The sequence below is a fragment of the Cryptomeria japonica genome, chromosome 11, assembly GCF_030272615.1.
Source record: "Cryptomeria japonica chromosome 11, Sugi_1.0, whole genome shotgun sequence".
NCBI lineage: Eukaryota > Viridiplantae > Streptophyta > Pinopsida > Cupressales > Cupressaceae > Cryptomeria > Cryptomeria japonica.
In genome coordinates, this window is record NC_081415.1 from 420,187,737 (window position 1) to 420,208,545 (window position 20,809).

The following is a 20,809-nucleotide window of genomic DNA, read 5'->3' on the forward strand; positions in this document are numbered from 1 at the left end:
AATATTATTTTAAGTTGGGCAAGGTAAATTATATTTTTGGGGCAGCTTAATAATATTGATATTATAATATAAAAACTAAAAGTGTTATTAACACTTCATTATAAAAAGTATGTATTTTTATATAATTTGGAGGGAAAGGAATAAAAAGGTAGCACTTGGTTTCATTTCATCATCTTGATTTCAATTGGCATATTCACTTGGAGCATTGCACTTGGAGCATTGCACTTGGTAATGAAAGAAACTTTGTGGTAGACATTTAAGGAAATGAAAGGGACTCAAGATGAAATAAAATTTAAAATGATGCAGAATTTTAATGTCAAGTCCCCTATCAGGAAAGAATTAAAAATATTATTTTAAGTTAGGCCCAGTCATTTTATATTTTTGGGGCAACTTAATTATACTGATTTTAAGGTTAGGAAATAAATCACCTCTTACGGTATTTTTCTTCTGGCAAGAAACCATTCATGATAAAAACTTAAATTTCTTTTTGTTTAGTTGTTTCTGCCAATATGCTAAAGAAGAAAAGGAAGCTTAAAATTAACAAAAAAAAAATAGAAATAACCTTCGATTAACGTTGAAGTAGTAAGAATTGATAATGGAATCCTTTTGGTGAGAGTTGTTTGAAACTAAATTTTGATGGAGTGACAAACTTAGATAAAGGCTTAAAGCAGGAGGATGGAAACAAATAACATGAAGCTTTTGCACATAGAAGCAGAAATGGATGCTTGGAAGCTTCAGAAGTGTTAGCATTACACATGGTAATGAAAGAAACTTTAGGGTAGACATTTAAGTTGCGCCTGGTAATTTTATATTTTTGGGGCAACTTAATAATATTGATTTTATGATATAAAAACTAAAAGGGCTATTAAACACTTCACTATAAAAAGTATTTTTAAATAATTTGGAGGGAAAGGAATAAAAAGGTAGCACTTGGCTTCATTTCATCTTCTTGATTTCAATCGGCATATTCACTTGGAGCATTCATGTTCAAATTCACAACCGAGGACAAAGGCATTGGCTGTTTGGGGGTCTTGGAGGATAAAAACCCTGTTGAACTACATTTTTGGAATTGGAAATGAAAACCCTAATTTCTGTCTACGGCATCCTCACACAGGGCTTGACACAGAGCTACTTTTAGAGAGTGTGTCAAGTTTCTAAGTTGGGCAATTTGATTTGCAAGCAAATTTGTTGTTAATCATTTAGAAGGGTTTCGCCCCTGATTTCCAAGGTTGATGGGCACTGTTCATCATCATTGTCCTGTGGATTTCTGAGTGCCACATTGAAGGAGGCCATACCAATTTTTAGAGGTGATCATATTTTTAATATTTTTGGCGAATCTGCATTTTCCAGTCATCCTTGACTGCACCAGCTTTAGGGAAGCAGACCTCACATCCCTTACTGCTGTTACATCATCATTTCCAGTTGGATGCCAATCGCCATACCCATCATTTAACATCATAAATTATTTGCAAGTTGCTGCTTTTATTCACCGAGGTTAATATTCACGGCATACTGCCCAATCACAGCCTTTTAATCAGCCACAACCATTAAGGAGGGGGGATGAGGATCACAGCTGTTAAAGGAGGGTTTGATCACTGTAGATTGCTGTTTGAAGCTGTTTCCCAGCTGCAGGTTTTCTGTCTCTGCAGCCGCCAACTACTAGTCATCACTACAGGCCACTGCCATACATTTTGTATTGGGTTACAGTTCCAGATCTGCTCGCAGAGTTCATGCACATGCAGAATTCAGTGACTTTATATGCTGATCACAGTAGATAACTGAGTTGAGCCAGTCACTGTGTTCACATATTTTATTTCAGTTCATGCAAATTCTGAAATTCGTGGACAAATTCTGAAGGCTGCCATAGCAGCATACAGGTTGTTCCTTGAACTGATATATCTGCTGATTGATTGAAAGGGCAGTTTATGTACATGTTACAGAATCTAGGGTTTGTATATTTACCCTTGTTTTGATGTAATGCGATTCAGATCTAATCCAGATGGTTGTATTTATCTTGTTCTGCTTTCTTATTCCTGATGATGGATCATGGAGTTTGATCTGAAACGTTGAGTGAAAAAACTCACAGTTGATTCCTGAAGCTTGTATGTTAAGGGATGTCTATTTTAAATCAGTGTTCCACGGGCGTTGGGGACGGGGGGACGGGGGGACGGGGGGGACGCGTTTCCGGGACGGGGGGACCAAGGGCCTAAATTTGGGGACGGCGGGGGGGACGGCGGGGGGACGGCGGCGGGGGGGGTGGCGGGGTGGTGGTGCTCATATACTTGTACATATACATATAGTACTTGAAAAACTAGTTTTGAAAAGATGTATGACAGTATTACAGTGTAAGAATTACATTTGAAATGAGACTATAGGAAATTTGAAATACTAAATCTAAATACCAAGATTTCTAAGTTGTGTTGTTATATGGAGCCTAATCAAACTCGGAGGTTAGATTTTCCCTACTTCTATCAGCGCGGTTTCCCCCTATATTTTTCAACGGGGGTTTGGGGGCAGCGCCCCCAAGTTGGGGTCAAGGGGCATCGCCCCTTGCGGGGTCAAGGGGCAGCGCCCCTTGCGCGTTCCCTGTCGCGATACAGGGCGGGGTCGAGGGGCAGCGCCCCGCGAGGCCAAAAATACTTTTATTATTTTCTAAAGGCGTCGGGTGTTATTTTTCTATTGGCCCACGTCCAATTAGAGTTACCCCTTAACCCTCAAAAAACTTAAAAACTCACTTTTTTTAAAAATTTTAATTTTAAACATTGCATATAAGTGGGGGCGACAGGAGACGTCTGGGCGTCTCCCCGTCCTTGGAGAGACGTCTGCACGTCTCTTGAAGGACAGGGAGACGCCCAAACGTCTCCCAAGGAGACGTGGAGGCGTCTCCATGTCTCTTTGGGAGACGCCCAAACGTCTCCCAAGGAGACGTCTCCACGTCTCCCTGGGAGACGCGGGGACGCGGGGACGTCTCCGCGTCCCGGCGGCGTTTGGGTGGCGGTGGCGGGACGGCGGGGGACGTCGCGTCCCCGTCCCCCCGTCCCCGAGACGTTTCTGACGGGGGGACGCGCCCAAAAAGGGGGGGGACGCGTCCCCGTGGTTCACAATTCATGCTGAATTCTGCCATTGTCACAGGAAAAAAGCAGCAGCAGGATATAATCCTGAATATTATTTCATTTCCAACTATAGTGAATTCAGGATAGAAGTTCAGTTATGCTGAGAGTGCCACAGTTCAGTTAAGAGGATGGCAAAGATTGAGGAAGAGTGACTGTGAGAGAATCTAACTGAAACTGAGCAAGATGAACACATGAAGCTCTATTTTAACTTTCAATGACACGAATATCTGTTTGTATCTAATTACTATCTGTCAAGATGTATATGGAAGTAACATGTTTCCCATCAAAGCATGAATTTCAAACTACAAATGAATTTACAAATAATTTAACTTGAATAAAAAGTTAAGACTTCAATAAAAAATGGAAATGACAAATAGGATTCTAACCAACACAAGGCTATTTTGAAATGACAAATTTTAATAATTGTCGAGCATTCTATTTTACAGAATTAGACAAGATCAAAGCCAACTGACTTGTAAGAAAAAAGTTATACAAGAGTCCTGGTGATGCTATGGTATAAGGAAATGTTTTTATCAAGGCTTCAAACAACTTTCCTTACATTGGTATAAGGTTGGATATACACCACTGATCCTGGTTGCCCATATACCATTGGTTGTGAATACTGCCATATACACCAAAAAAAAACATTAGGAATTTAGGACTAGCATACTTCATGTGGTGCACTTTTAAATTGCTGGATATTAAACCTTATAATCCCTAAAAAGGTAAGTTATTACTTATTTCCAATAACTTACTGTAGATTAGCCACAACGAACTGACAAGCCAAAAATCCTTTTCTAGCATATTTTAAACCTTTGTAAAACTAATATTAGAAATAGAAGTTCGAGTTATAATCTTGAATTGTGTTTACCATTTGGTTACCAGGATGGACATAAGCCGGTGCCTGGTGTAGTGGAGCAGCCTGGGAAGTGTATCTGATGGGCTGTTGACCATTGAAAGAATGTGCAATCAACTGCTGTATCCCACATAAAACGAGTCTGTCAAAATATTAGAAGTTGAAATCTCAAAAACAGAGATCTTTACTTACCCAAATTTTGTTTGCTCGCACCACAAATCCTAACATTGAATGGGATAATACAAGATGAATGAAATTTAAGCAATTATTAACCACATTTTGTTTGCTCACACCACAAATCCTAACTATGAATGGGATAATTCAAGATGAATGAAATTTAAGCAATTCTGATTTGTCTATGATGGGGAAACAGATATCGAGAATGTCAACAGTGTGTGAAAAAAGGAAAATGGGAATATTAAAAAATCTATTATATTCAAATATTTTAATAATATCAAAATATAGTGACAATTTTAAAATATAAAACTAAATGATAAATTAACGATTTCAATCAATATATTATTTAATTGCATAAAATTTAAATGGATCCTCATTATATAGGATTTGCATAGCAAATCTGAAATGTACAATAAAAACATAAACATTGTTCTATAGTCGATATATTTTCAAGATCCAAGTGATTTGTCCCTGCAAAAACCTACAGAAGATACAACTACATCTATAAATTTCTTTGTAGAAGCAGAATCGGTTGCCACTGCCTCCAAAGCTAGAGTAAGAAAAGATTAGTTTGATCTCCATCCACTATTTTTCAGGCCCAGTTCAGGAATCTCCCTTCTTAAAAGCCACAACATGATGACAATTTTATAGATTTACAATTTGAAAATGATGTGCTTCACCAAGTGAATAAACAAACAAGTACTCTAGGATTCCTCTGCATTTCCTCAGCTCGTGTTGCATCTATGTGGACCCCAAACAGCTTCAAACACCTTATTATCAGTAACCATTATATCCGCAAATACTCCTTGTGCAGCAGTAAGCTCTGCTCTCAATATTCTATGTTGAGAACATGGAAATGATTGCAAGATTGCTGTGCTGAATCCCATGGTCATTCACCTATCTTTGTGTGGGAACTCCTATCCATTTTAGAGAGATGATGCTCACATCATAAAACATACTATTTTAAGTATGAGCCAAACTGTTAGTGAGTATTTAAGTAGTTTGATTTGTTAATGACTATGTTACCCCGAGTTTCCGGGACGGGGACAGCAGGGGACGGGGACAGCATTTCCGGGACAGTGATTTTTTTTGCCAATTTTGGGGACGGCTAGGGGACGGCTATATAAAAATAGGAAAAATTAAAATATATAGGGAAATTTAAAATATTCATATGAAAACATGGATAAAGCATGCACATATACATTATAGAACCTTAACATATAAGAACTAGTAGAGTTCTTATGCCAAATTTGTGTTAAATTGAGAGTCAAAGTCAAATTGCTTATAGAATTCATTGTCAATATGCAGAATTTATGGGGACGTACCTAGGAGTCCCCTGTCCCCGAGACATCCCCAGGACAGGGACGCCTGAAAAAATTACGGGTAACATAGGTTAATGATGATTTTCTCACAATCTCATAAATCCCAGGACAGAAAAATTCATGGTTCTCCTTAATATCTCCTGATGTGATATCAATAGTTCTCTCCCCATCTAGTGAATGTTAATGCCCATAGTTAGAATTTTAACAATAGTTTCTTCTTCGGCTATTGAAATTCTTAACAATCCCACTACTTATGATAGCTTGTCTTACTTTCAGCCCCAATAGATCTACTTTGATCATTCATATACATTAGCATAATTTATTTATTTCCATCATGTATCAGCACCATTACACTTCACCAAAAAGGACATCTCGGTTTTTGTTTTCTGAAGAAAGCCAACTACATGTTCTGAAAATTTATTCAAGGACTCAAATTTATTTCACCAGTTCTACATAGTTGTATATCTCTCTGATTCTTACTGTCTCCAAATGCATGAACCCTCGTTCACATTTAACACACAGAACTTGCTTGTATAAAGCACCTCAACATGTGCAAGTTTCAAATTTCAGTCATATACTATCTTGATTACTTTTAGCAACTTCAACTTGAAAATTTGAAAAGCATTCTCACTTCCCTTAAAGATCATTCTTCAAAATCAAACCTTGAAATCCTCCAAAATGAACCATAGAAACAGTCAAAAATATATGAACCTGCTCTCAACAATGGAATATCACTGAGTTGATTCATGTTAAGATAGATTTGTCTACTAATCAATTTAGTTTAAGTCATAAGTATATTGAAATAGATTAATTATGGTTAAAACAGGCCTAAACCTAATATAGGACATTACAATTGGTATTAGAGATTTGATCCTGCCATCCTGCAGGGTAAAGATAAATCAATGACTCATTCTAGTCAATGTGGAAAAATCCAACAATGCGTGTATGCACATGTATGCTCCATGTGTATGCTCCGTGTTTGCATATATCCATGTGTATGCTCCGTGTTTGGTTCATACTTGATGTGTTTCCAGCATGTGTGTTTCCAATACCATTTCATATTGGGAGCCATTTTGAGGTGGGCCGGACTGATATGTCCCCACTTTGAAATAGAATTTAATAATGAATAATAATAATAAAATTCAAATACAAAAGAATAAAAATAAAATTTAAATTAAAAATTTAAAAGAATATAATTAATTATAATTAAAACTTAATTAAGTTAATGAATGGTCAAAAGGCATGAAATGATAAGTTGCGACTCCCCCAAATACGAGGTATAAAAGGGAGAAGAGAACCTCATTTGAGAAGGGGGATAATTTGGGAAAGAGAAGTTCAGATCTGATTTAAATAAGAAGTGCAGATCTGATTGTGAAAGGTTGTGTCCCTTTCAAAGGGCATAAATAATGTAGAGTTGCACTCTTTCAAAGGGTGTGTCTCTTGCAAAATGGCATACATGATGAAGAGGCGTGACCTCTGAAGAGGCGTGACCTCTCCCTCACATTGAGAGATACAAGGAAAGGAATCAAAAGCATCCAGTGACATCACCGTGGATCGGATCAGATCATAACTGTTATTAAGTTACAAGCAGTAGCATCCTTGTTCTTGGTGGTATGCATGGGGATGTGCTTAATATGTATGCTTAATATATGAAGCCCAATAATGTTCTTATGCAGAATTTAATAGTAATATTAACATAGACTGTAATATGTATGACAGGCATACTTAATATATATATAGATATAATGTTTGATCAGACAAATAACAATATTAGAATGTAAATCAGAAAGAACTCTTAAGTTAATAACAGTAAGAAGAATATATTTATATATAATGCTTGTTACTACTGTCAGTATTTAAGAAAGTTAGGGATGGAGTTGTTTCCAAAGAGGGGCAGTCTAAATCCAATCAATATCCCGTAAACTTTGAGGGCATGGTCCCAAGATAGGGTAAGGGCTTGGATCCGTAAACTTTGAGGGAGCCTATTGTATTTTGGTCTCTAAGCGCTTTGGTAACAGACATCCTATTCTTCCTTAAAACTTTAGTAGTAACAAAGGTTGACACTTGCATTAAGAATTATGGATGATAAAATTAATTATCTAGTCTGATAGAATTAATATCTACTATGGTAGATGAACAATTGATAAATTAATTGAACTATGGAATATCACAGATTTGAAAGGAAAAATGTCTGCCTGCTGCTCTGCGTGTGTGGGTTGGGGGAAACCCTAGCCGCAGCTTCCCTTCTTCCTGGGTGTTCTTCGAGCCTGGTTGCTGCTCGCCGTGGCGGTGGGGTGTCAGGCAGGCTGTGTGGGGGGTGGTTTTCAGTGGGTAGGGGGTGTGGTGGCGTAGGTGTAGCGTGGGGCTGCCCTGCCCTACCTTCTTTCTCTTTTCTTTGGCTTTTGCAGTGGGTGGTGGTGTCGAGTCTTGGGAATCTGTGTCGCTTTGTTGATCGGTTTGTGTTCTGGTTTTTGGGGTTTCGTGGGTTCTGCTTCTTTGTGTGGGGGCCTTGCATGGCTGCCCAAAAAGGACCCATGGGTGCTTCGAGCACATCATTTCGTGATATTTTGACATGCAATATTTCCTCCTCCTGCATGCGGAAGAATCCAATGTTTGGTTTAGCCGGTTCAGATATGGGGGAACCATCTTCTCATGTTGGAGGTTTCAGACCAACGAAGGTTAATGGGTATTTGGCTAAGAGTGACAATAGGCCGGTTGTTGTGATTCCTCCAGCTTCTGTTGAGGACGACATTGAATATCTGTCTAGGCATGCTCTTAGTTGTAAGTTTATGGGGATCCGGGTGTCCTTGCCTTTCTTGGAATCTTGGGCTCGATGGACATGGAATCCAGAGGGGGAAATGGATGTGATGTTAGCTGCTAATGGCTATTTTTTGGTAGTATTTTCATGCTTGACTAACAGAAATAAGGTGTTTGAAGGGGGGCCTTATTTCTATAATCAGATTGGCCTCTTTATCAAACCTTGGCATGTTGGATTTAATCCCACAGAGGAGCTTCCTTCGAGGGTTCCTGTTTGGATAAGGCTTCCTTGGTTTCCCTTGGAATTTTGGAGAGAGGACATTTTCAATCTGGTTGCAGCTCAGCTAAGAAAGCCAATTGGCCCCTCACGTCAAACTATGGAAAAGAAGGTAATTACCTATGCACGTGTCTGTGCAAAAATTGATTTGAACAATCCTTTGCCTAATTCCATGGAACTCCAATTGGGATCTGGTTCATGGATTCAACAACTTGATTATGAAACATTGTCGTTTTGTTGCCGAATTTGTCATGAATATGGACATTTGCAGAAGATGTGCCCCAAGTCTAAATCAACAGGGGATTTTAAATCTAGGACAATCAATGCTCCCCCTAAACAAGATAAGGGTAAAGCTCCTATGAGAGAGGATAAAGAGGGTTTTGCCCCAATTAAAACTTGAAATAAAGGTCGGAGTTTAAAGAGGACTCTTATGGACAGGCAGGCGGATGAGGTCTTCAATAGATTTGATGCCCTTGAGGATCTGGAACAGTTTGATGGAGCTATTGCTAATATGCTTGCCAGCCAGGGTCTTTTGGAGGCAGGGGTAATAGGTGGGGAAGAGATCAATGATATTCAGATTGAATCACTGGAGGAAGCAGTTGGGGTGCAGATGGATACAGATACTTCCCTGAGGCCTGTGGGAGAGTTGGTAGGTAGTGGAAGTATGGAAGTATAGGTGACCTCAAATTCTATCTACTTGGAGACTTGTGCTAGAAAAGATCTTAAGAGTGGGAGCAAAGGTACAGGAACTTCCCCTGTCTTAGGTATTCAACATAAAACTTTTAAGAAAGATACTTCAGAGAAGTCCCTTAAGGTGGGTAGGAAGAAAGACCAGGAGAAGGTTAAACTTGCTGGTGGGACTTTAGTGGAATCTGGTGTTGTGAAGACCATTGATTCTCTCTTCTCTCAGCCTCAAAAATGATTGTGCTCTCATGGAATGTAAGGGGGTTAAATAGCATCCCTAGACAAAAGGCTATTCGAGAGTTGATTCGGTCTTATTTGCCTAATGTGGTTTTCATTCAGGAAATGAAGCTTTTCGTTGATGGTATGTTCAACATGGCTGCTAAAATTTGGTCAAGATTTCTTTGTCAATGTATTGGGGCTCAGGGTAGTTCGGGAGGCTTGGCTTTGTTATGGGATCCTCGCAAGCTTGTCCCACTTTGGTGGATCTCTCGCAAGTCCTCTATTTCCTTGGTGGCCACTTGCTGCAAGACTGGTGAGACTCTCCTTCTCACTAATGTGTATGCTCCAATTGATTATGTTGGAAAATCCTTGCTCTGGTCACATATAGGTGTTATCCACTCTCTTGCGCCTTTGATTCCCTTGATTCTGGCAGGTGATTTTAATGTTGTATTATGTTTGGAAGAGAAGCGGGGAGGTATTTCCAGGTTGGACCCTTCTACAGGGCTCTTAAGGAGTAACATTGAGACTCTGAGGGTTGTGGATGTCCAACCTCCCAATGGTTTATTTACCTGGAATAATAGGAGATGTGGGGTTGAGGCTATATCAGAAAGATTAGATAGGTTCCTGGTTTCTAGCTACTGGTTGGAGGATAGTTGGACTACCTGTTCAGAGATTTTGGATTGGAGAGGCTCGGATGGATTCTGGCAGGTGATTTTAATGTTGTATTATGTTTGGAAGAGAAGCGGGGAGGTATTTCCAGGTTGGACCCTTCTACAGGGCTCTTAAGGAGTAACATTGAGACTCTAAGGGTTGTGGATGTCCAACCTCCCAATGGTTTATTTACCTGGAATAATAGGAGATGTGGGGTTGAGACTATATCAGAAAGATTAGATAGGTTCTTGGTTTCTAGCTACTAGTTGGAGGATAGTTGGACTACCTGTTTAGAGATTTTGGATTGGAGAGGCTCGGATCACTAGCCTATCCTTTTGTCAACCACTAAGTTTAGGAGGACTAAGAATCCCTAATTTAAGTTTCAGCTTATGTGGCTGAGGGATGCTTCTCTTCAGGATCATATGCTTGAATGGTGGAGGGAAGGGAAGGCGGCTTTTGGTACTGCTATGTATTCCTTTGTCAAGCAGTTGCAACATGTTAAGTATAGGCTGAAAAAGTGGAACAAGGTGAGCTTTGGTAAATCTTTTCTCTGCCAAAAGGAATGGTCAGCAGAGGGTGGACATCATTACCCGTCAAATTAGAGACCAGTGGATGTCTAATGCTTTATACAGAGAAGAGGTTATTGCTTTGAAAGAGCTAGAGGAATGGGAGCTTCGGGAGGAGATTTATTGGAAGCAGAAATCTCAGATTGATTGGCTTCAAGAAGGGTATAGAAACACAGGACTCTTTCACAACTCAGTAAAGGACAGAAGGCATGGTGGTCCTCTCAATTCTCTCATTACCTCGAAAGGGACTTGGGTTTCCTCTCATAGGGAGATTGCCCAAGAAGCCACTAGATTCTTTGGGAACCTGTTCAAAGAAGATTTGGTGCCTGCTTGTGCTGAAGAAATATTGGTGCTTGATTGCATTCCTTCCATAGTTACTCCAGAAATGAATGAGGCTCTCATTAAACCTATTTCTCTTTCTGAGATTGAGGCAGTGGTCTTCGGTATGAAGAAAGGCAAAGCTCTTGGGCCTAATGGTTTCCCTATTGAGTTCTTTCAAGCTTTTTGGGATATTATCAAGCCAGATCTCTTGGAAATGGTGTAGGAATCTTTTGGTAACAAGCAAATGCTTAAGGCCCTAAATGCCACTTTTCTTGCTCTCATTCCTAAGAAGGAAGGTGTTAATTCTCCTAACTCCTTTAGGCCCATTGTTTTGTGTAATGTGATCTACAAAATTATCACTAAATTGATTGCTGAAAGGCTGAAGCCTTGGCTTAGTAGATTAATTTCCGAAGAGCAAGGGGGTTTTGTGTCTGGGAGACAAATTTTGGATGGTGACATTATTGCTACTGAAGCAATGCATTCCATGGTTGTTTCTAAGGAGAAGGCTATGTTTATAAAGCTTGATATGGCCAAAGCCTACGATAGGGTCAAATGGAGTTTTCTGCAAAAGGTTCTCTTAGCTTTTGGATTTGGAAGTGAATGGATTAGTTGGATTCTGAGCTGCATCACCTCTTCTTCCTTTGTTGTTCTTATTAATGTTGAGCCAACTGAGTTGTTCGGTGCTACTAGAGGCCTGAGGCAAGGTGATCCTCTCTCACCCTATCTATTTATTCTGATGGCTGATGGTTTGGGAAGGTTTCTCAAGTCTCAAGTCAGGCAAGGTTTGATTTGGGGTTGGAGGTGGGGTCCTAGTATTCCTCCTCCTTCTCATCTTCAATTTGTGGATGACACTGCGTTAATGGGGGCCGCTAGAATCAATGAAGCGGCCAATTTCAGAAGAGCTTTGGATATTTATGTGAAGGCCTCTAGACAGCTAATTAATGAGGAAAAATCTCATGTTTTTTCTTCAACACTCCTGCTCCCATTCAAGCAAGGATAGCGCGGATTTTGAGGTTTCAAATTAGTATCCTTCCTTTTGTTTACCTTGGAATTCCTCTTTTGGTTCGTAGATTGCCAGGAGTTTTTTGGAAGGAAATTTTGGATGTTCCGAAGCAAGGTGTGTCACTGGACTAATAGGTGGCTCTCAATTGCTGGTAGAGTTACTCTTTTAAAGTCAGTTGTTCAAGCGCTTCCTATTTACAGGTGCTTTGTGCAGTCAGCCCCAGTTAGCTTTATGAAGGAATTTGAAGCCCTCTCTAGACAGTTCTTATGGACTGGCAATTTGCTTTCCTCCAAGTGGAGTTTGGTTAGGTGGGAAAATGTGTGTAAATCAAAACAGGAGGGTGGCCTTGGTTTGCGGAAAACTACCTTGAATGGTTGCGCTCTTGCTGCTAAGCGGTTTTGGAGATGGTGTGTAAATCAAGATCAAGGATGGGCTAGTATCCTTAGGATTAAATATCTTGGTGATGTGGAAGGGGAGGATGTCCCCGGTGCAGCTTCACAGGAAATGGGTCTATGATTTGGGACACCTTGAAGAGAGGAGCTCATCTAGTCAAGAAGGGTCTCTTTTGGATTTGTAACAGAGGATCTGAAGCTTTGTTCTGGAAGGACTCCTGGGATGGATATCCTCCTATTTTGTCTCAATTTCTTCATCTCCAATCTCTCGGTGACATCTTTATGGCAGCAAGTTGGAGTAAAGTTGAGGACTTTAAAGTGATTTCAAGGGTGGGCTGTGGTGAGGTAGCTTGATGGAAGGAACCTCAGGAATGGCCTCCTGGGGGTTCTGTGGAAGAGAGGGAAGCCCTGGCTGAAATTCTAGCTGGGAGATTGTGTAATTCTCTTAGAGGTGCTGACACCCTTGCTTGGGGCCCTAATCCGAAGGGCAAGGATTTTGTGGCTTATGGCTATCAAGAGCTGGAACGTATGTCCTTTGCCAAGGTGGATGTTCCCTGGTGGAAACAAGTTTGGAATAGGCTAGCTTGGCCCAAGTGTAACTTTTTCTTGTGGCTTGTGGTGCAGAATAGGTGTCTTACCTGGGAAAATCTTCAGAAGAGGGGCTTTCATGGGCCCTCTATATGTGTTTTATGCCATGAGAGTGAGGAGAACAACTCTCACCTTTTCTTCCAGTGCTCCTTTGCCAGAGATATTTGGCATTGGTAGTGGGGAGTTTGGAAACATGCTTGTGTTCATGCGAGCACTCTGGTGGAGCTTTGTTACAGCCTTGGTAGACCTCCTACCAAGACTCCCTTTCTGGATGCAGCTTGGGACATTGGTCCAAGTTTTATTATTTGGCAGGTTTGGTTGGAAAGGAACTGTAGGATTTTCCAGGATAGGATGAAAATGGTGCAACAAGTGTGCCTGAAAGTTTTAAATATGATTTGGGAGACCCTAATGGCGAAGTGTGACCTTTCACAAGATGTTGATCCTGGTGACATGCAGGTGCTTCAAAATTTGAATATTTTAGGGACAGGCCTTCATGATGCCTTATGTAAGAAACTTCACGTCAGGAGCAGAAATATTAAAAGGAGGGCTTGTCGGGAAGGTAAGTGGACCCCTCCTTTGGGATATCTTAAGATTTATACTGATGGATCTTCTAGAGGTAATCCTGGGTATGCTGGGGTTGGTGGAATTGGCAGAGATAGTTCTGGTAATGTTGTTTTTCTCTTTTTTGTCTATAAGGGTTTCCAAACTAATAATTATATGGAGGTCCTTGCTATTCTGATGGCCCTTAAGAGAGTTTGTTCTCTTAGGTGGAGTAAGATCATCTCAAATGGGCAATGATCCTCCAATTCACATACTTAGACATAGATGACCAAACAAGGATGTTGAGTACTACCAACCCAACTAGGGGATACCCAATTTAGACCTTCATCATATCTTGCAAATACATAATTGTTAAGTATGTGACATGGGAGGTGAGAAAATAGAAGAAAGGCATTGTTTTGGAAGGATTAATGGAACAAATACATTGCACATAAAGAGAAATAAAATCTGATTGAGGTACGATAAATTTTAGAGTTATAGTTGGGAAACAAAGCGTGTGACTACCAGTAACACCACAAAAGTCAAGGTCTCATAAAATGGAAATGGAAAATATGCAAGGCTTGAAATGGAACAACAAATTTCCATTCTAGAAAAATAAATGGTAGCAAGAAAAGTATTCATCTCCAAAGCCAATGACATCATAAAATGGTGTGGTGCCAAATTAGGTGTTTATAATGCTAAGGTGGAGCATTTGTTGGAAGAAGCCTCTTCCACAAAGGAGGATTGACTCTCATTTTAGTTGAAAAAAAAATTGTCTACCTAAAGCCAATGCATTTGCATGGGCTACCATCCAAAAGGGGATCTTCACAACAAAAAGACTCAAAAACTTTTGATCCATGGGCACTTCTAGATGTGTATTGTGTAAAAACAAGAGAAAGTGGACCATCTAATGCTTGGATGCCAATTTGTAGAGAAATGTTGGCAATGGATTGGCACAAAGTTGGACTAGCAAGGTGCACTCCCTAACAATGTGTTAGACACGTTTTCTTGTTGGCCAACCTGCTACAATAAGGCCACCTTTTCCAACATTTGAACCATAATGCTTGGATGCCAATTTGTGGAGAAATGTTGGCAATGGATTGGCACAAAGTTGGACTAGCAAGGTGCACTCCCTAACAATGTGTTAGACACGTTTTCTTGTTGGCCAACCTGCTACAATAAGGCCACCTTTTCCAACATTTGAACCATAATGCTTGGATGCCAATTTGTAGAGAAATGTTGGCAATGGATTGGCACAAAGTTGGACTAGCAAGGTGCACTCCCTAACAATGTGTTAAGACACATTTTCTTGTTGGCCAACCTGCTACAATAAGGCCACCTTTTCCAACATTTGAACCATAAGCCCATCAATGATCCTTGATGATCTAGAAAGAAAGAAAAAAAGCCAATTTTTCAAGGAAAAGAGATGTGGGCAGAGATGTTCATATCCAATTTGGAAAATGCAATCGAAGAGGCTATTAATAGTGCAACGAAGACTCAAAATGCAAGAAACAAAAATTTCATATCATGAGACAATGAAATGATGAAAAGATGGCAAGAGTTGTGAACTCACCCCATTAATGGGGTTGGTGGGGCTCTTCCCTTGTAAACCCAAGAGAAGGCATCAAATGGATAGTCCCACCAGAGGAATGGCTCAAATTGAACTTCGGCAGTGCCTCTAGGGGTAACTAGGGAACCTCTAGCGTCGATTGCATAATCAAGGATCATAGGCAGAAATTGATTAGCCATGCATCCAAAAACTAACCAATGGGACTACTAATGAGGCCAAGGCATAGGAATTCCTCTTGTGATTTGTTGGGTGAAAATTTTGTAAGCTGATGAAGGTTCACAAAATGTGTATTTCACAACAGCACACGAAATGATATCTCTCAGAAGGCAAGATATAATTACTCCTAATTATAAGGGAAGGCTCCCCCTTGCTACTGCAACTATTTTTTATTTTTCCTGCCTGGTAATTTTACACTAATCCAAGGTACAATAACAACTTGGTTCTCTTCTTTCAAAACTAGTTATATCCAATTCTCTTTTAAGGATAGACTTTCCCTTAACTTAAATAACTTTGAAAACTTGCAGTAATATTATACTAACTAATTTGGAAAGTAAAGTGTCCATGAAAGAACAAAGTCTTCCGTTACTTTCCTTTTCTAAAGATGACTTGGGACGGGAATTTGCACACTTAAGAACTCAAAGATTCCTTCTATGTACAAAGATTCCTATCAACCATTGTAACCCAAATATATTGTCAGCTCCAAGACTCACAAATATATTAAAAGATATTCTACTCAAGCCATATAGTCCGTATAGCACAAAGACTCTACTTTTTATCCTTCAAATACAACTTTTGGAGATGACTTGTATAAGCTCAAAGACTTAAAGTAATTTCTTCTCAACTAATTCCCAATTTCTGAATTTCCAAAGTAACTCAAAGATTACTTGTAAACACTCAAAAATTCTTCAATATTCAATACTAATAGCTATAACCAACTTTAATCATTCAAGAACGTATGATATCAATGACATAAGAACGTTCATACCACATAAAAGATTGAACTCCAAACAAAGTTTGAATGCCAAGCTCTTCTCTTTCATGATTAAATTGCAAATTTACAAAATGAACACCAAGTCTCAATTTGCTCTTCACTTTGGCAGAGTTTTGTTGCATAAACAAAGATGGAAAAAAGATCCTTATTACAATAATAACCCTCATATATATAGGAGAGGGGTGCAGCATGAAAATAGGAAATTATAACTAATTCTATGACTAAGTCAAAAGAAGAGTTTGATTTGACTTAGGACGTGTGCACTCAACAGGTGCACATATGCAGTTACAAAATGACAACTGAGGTGTCGATAGACATAATAAAATGCCACTGAAAAAACACAAAAATGACTAAGTGTCATTCCCTTGAGCTGAATTTCGCTTTTTGAACCCCTCGATCTTCTACAAAGCATTCTTCATTTGAATTTTATCAAGTCCCAAGGTATTTCCGGTGATGATTTTGACCCTTGTGATAGAATCTTCTAACTCAGTACAACACTTCTTATGTTTCTTTAGAAGTGAATCAAGAAAATCCAAAATTAATTGAAGATCAAGTAATTTATCAATGGAGGATAAAGAGAAGTCTTCCCTATCAACCTCAGCAGTCAAGAGTAAGCTAAAGTCTTTGATGATTTCATCTTCATTCAGCACCTTTTCATTTTCATCAAGGAAAGCACATGGGATTTCGGAGATTTTGGCAACGATCTTTGTTTTCTTATCAGCACATTCTTTTTGCGCCTTCCTCGTATCCTTAACTAAGCGTTCAAGAATATTCATCTGGTGCTCCAAAGTTTCTCGTTGCTCGATGTACATGCGCCATGAAGGAATGACACCATTTTGGATGAGGTCATCAAGATCATAATCTTCAAACTTCAACAAGGCTTCAAAATCCTTTTCTTGTGTTTCAAGTTCTTGGAAGAAAATTTCTATGGTACTATCCACCTCTCTCCTTACAGCATCAAGGTTGTTGACAATGGTGCAAGCTGAACTCAGGAGCCGTGTACCTTGGCTTAGCATTCGATCCATCCATTCTCCTACAACTCTACTCTTTGATGCGGCCTACTTAGCTCTCTTAACAACTTGGTCATCCAAAGAAGTTGCCACTAGTTCAACATCTTTTGAAGACTCGGTCACTTTGATAAGAATTACGATGAGTTGCTCAATTTGTGCCTTAAGTTGATCTTTCTTGACCTTATCCTCGTCATACCTGGAAACTAAAGCCTCCAAGGTAGACTGAGCGTCCTGTGCCACAAAATCATTAGTTTGCTTACCTAGATCAATACTTTGAATGGTATAATCTGAGTCCTAGATCTATCCAATGATAGCGTCCTGAGGAGGAATAGCAATCTCAGCATATTTATTCCTATTATTATCAACTTTTACCCTCGACAAAGTTTTGGTTTTCTTGACCGTCTTGGAATTCACAGGAACAAGCTGACTGAAATCAAAGCCTTCAGGAGAAACAAATTGTTTCTTTCTTTTAGGCACATTTGACATCAACCAAGGAGGTAAAGTCGTATCATCACCCTCACCTGCTACCATCTCCTAAGAGGGATTGATAGAATCCTAAACGGTGGTGGTTACTATAGGAGAGGTCATGGTAATAACATGGGGAGGATTCTCAAGGGATGATTCATTGGATCTAGGGATTGCTTCATTCATGAATTTATCAAAATCATCCATCATGGTTGTGGATACTTCAAACGAGGGAAAATCAAAAAATACATTCTCAATATTGCCATGGGGTGTATCTAGAGCAGACTCACTAGCACTAGTGGAAGATACATGAATAACACTTGAAGGGGAAATACATGTGACCACTGGAGGCTCAGGCTCAGAAGTAGAAATAGGAACTTGTAACATAGATGAAGGAGAAGATACCTAAAGTAAGGATTCCTTTGCTCGTAGCATTTCTTCTATATCCAATTCATTGTGTTCTTGTTCATCCTCCTGTCCGTGAATTAAACTCTTCATCAGGATGATCACCCTCCTCTTGTTCATTTCATACCTCTAACTCTGATATTTCCTAAACATTAGAACTTGAAGGCTCTCCTTGAGTTTTACCTTTCTTAGACCCAACTGTAAATTTCAACTTAGGAGCCCTTGTCAAAGTAGCAGGATCTTGTTTGTTCTCGGTTCTAATCTCCAATCTCTTTCCCACTAGGCCAACAGTGTCATCATCAGAAGCAAAAGAGAAAGGTTCCAAAGGAACACCATGCAAAGATAACCAAACATTAGCATTCGTAAGAATACTCTGAAAGCGTGCCCTGATGGAAGTGCATTCCTTTTACGATCATTGGATGAGAGGCAAAGGAGTAGAAGAAACCTTGTTCTTCTCATACATTGGATCAAAGATATCACTGTCTTCCTCCAAATCTTCAGAAACATCGGCAAGACCAAAGTCCTCAATCTGTTCAACTGCCAGCCAGCAATAATCAAGTTTTCTCGGACCTACAATCAGCCCAAACATCTTCAATCCGATGCACATGTACATACGCCCTTCTTCAGTTTGTTTCTCATTCCTCTGTAATCAAAATCCTTTCTAGCCTTAAAGAACCTCATGGTAACTCTTCCCATCTCCTCCTCCATTGTCGTGGCCTTAAAGATGGAATTGATAGAATACTTACCAATGGAAAGAGAAAATTTCAAACCTATCTTATGAGATCCTGATTGGGCCTCATGTACAGCATTCATCTGACGAGCTAGCTCCATCAGTACAATCTTGTCGAAAGGGTATCAAGGGAGCATGAAGGGCTCATCATTGAAACATCCAACCCTGATATATGTGAAGGTTGGAAACTGAAGGAGCATGCATCCATATTGATTCACTACTTCCCGCGCATGATCAGACACTCTCTTGTTATACAACTTCTTATCCATCATAACCATATAATAACCAAAGAAAGCATCATTTACTCTTCGGAAATGACTATGACTTTCCTGAAGAACCAACTGGGAATAGTATTTATGTACCTTAACCTGCCTCCTATCACCAGTAGTAGACAAACCAGGAAAATGTCTCATTGAAGTTGTAGCGTACACCAAGGAAGAAGTCATATAGAACATAAGTGTGGTAGGAACCTTGGTGAGTTGTTCACTGATCTCTTTTCCCCAAAATATCTTCTTCGTGTTTTGTCTGATCACATGAATATACCGATACATCCATTTATAGAAAGTATTAGAGGTGGGAAGTCCTTTAACTCTACTCAAAAGAGTTATCAAATCATTGACCTCTTCAATGAATTCACATCTGGAAAGAGTCTCTGGCCATCTTGCAATAGTAGGTCTTGGGGTTTTAAGCCAATTATCATTCATTTTACGCTTACACTATCTAAATTTCTATCAAAATAGGCTATAGCTGACTGCATTGTAATATCAATATACTTCTCAATACTGGGACATTTGAAGATTGAATCAAAGAATTCTTCATCAAGCCTGATCAATTTCTTTCTGGATTCATCCTTCACACTTCTACTATCTAGATCAAAATGATCTGCCACTGCCATTACAAATTCGGGATCCTAAGCCGACATGGGAAAAGATGCTACTAAGTGGATGCCACTATTGATAATAGCTTCCATGTCACGATATGAAGGTGGTTTCTTGATTCTTTTCTGAAATTGTTCTAGATCAACATAACCTATCTCTGTGTCTCTAATGTGATCAATATTAGAAGTAACTGAAGGTGGAAAAACCGGATGTGGGTCCTACTTCTTGAATTCCATCCCTCTTTTGTATGAATGTTCTTATGTCATTGATATCACATGTTCTTAAATGATTAAAGCTGGTTATAGTTATTAGTGTTGAATATTGAAGAACTTTTGAGTGTTTACAAGTAATCTTTGAGTTACTTTGGAAATTCAAAAATTGGGAATTAGCTGAGAAGAAATTGCTTTAAGTCTTTGAGCTTATACAAGTCATCTCCAAAAGTTGTATTTGAAGGATAAAAAGTAGAGATTTTGTGCTATACAGACTATCTGGCTAGAGTAGAATATATTTTAATTTATTTGTGAGTCTTTGAGATGACAATATATTTGGTTTATAGTGGTTGATAGGAATCTTCGTACATAGAAGGAATCTGAGTTCTTAAGTGTGCAAATTCTCATCCCGGGTCATCTTCAGAAAAGGAAAGTAACAGAAGACTTTGTTCTTTCACGGACGCTTTACTTTCCAAATTAGTTAGTATAATATTACTGCAAGTTTTCAAAGTTATTTAAGTTAAGGGAAAGTCTATTCTTAAAAAAGAATTGGATATACTTGGTTTTGAAAGAGGGGAACCAAGTTGTTATTGTACCCTAGATTAGCATAAAGTTAGCAGGTAGGATAAATAGAAAATAGTTGCAGTAGCAAGGGGGAATTATATCTTGCCTTCTAAGAGGTATCATTTTGTGTGTTGTCATGAAATACACATTTTGTGAACCTTCATCAACTGACAAAATTTTCACCCAACATGATTACAAGTTTGCAAACAATTTGGAGTCAAATAAGTCCACATTGCAAGGGATTCTATGGTAATTGTGAATGCCATTAGAAATCGAGTAACTCCCAACTAGAAGAACAATATTCTAAGGAAAATATGCCCTCTCTTGGACTCATTAATGACCTTCACTATTAAGCATATTTATAGGGAGATAAATCAAAAAACAAACTCTGCAAATTCCGCAATAAATTGTAACATAGAATGTATAATTAGCAATTCAAAAGAGCCTTGAGCTCCCCTTGCCCTCCTTGATAACATTTGCATTCTAAAGGTAGTGAATGATTATTATCTTCCCCAAGAATA

General features: G+C 39.1%; 1 protein-coding gene across 8 annotated transcripts in view; it reads right to left on the minus strand.

The window, feature by feature from the left end:
* LOC131073623 (polyadenylate-binding protein-interacting protein 4) overlaps positions 1–20,809 on the minus strand; it is an 89,320-nt gene that overhangs the window by 18,287 nt on the left and 50,224 nt on the right. For 6 of the 8 annotated variants that reach the window (XR_009112922.2, XM_058010103.2, XM_058010105.2 and 3 more), the window contains 2 exons: positions 3,985–4,089; positions 3,673–3,735 (listed from right to left, as the gene is read on the minus strand). Coding sequence is in view for 7 of the 8 variants with exons in the window: in XM_058010103.2 (XP_057866086.1) it covers positions 3,673–3,735; positions 3,985–4,089 (168 nt within the window). In the remaining variant the exon portion in view is untranslated. The remainder of the gene's footprint in view (positions 1–3,672; positions 3,736–3,984; positions 4,090–20,809) is intronic. The other 2 variants (XM_058010106.2, XM_058010107.2) reach the window with 1 other exon arrangement.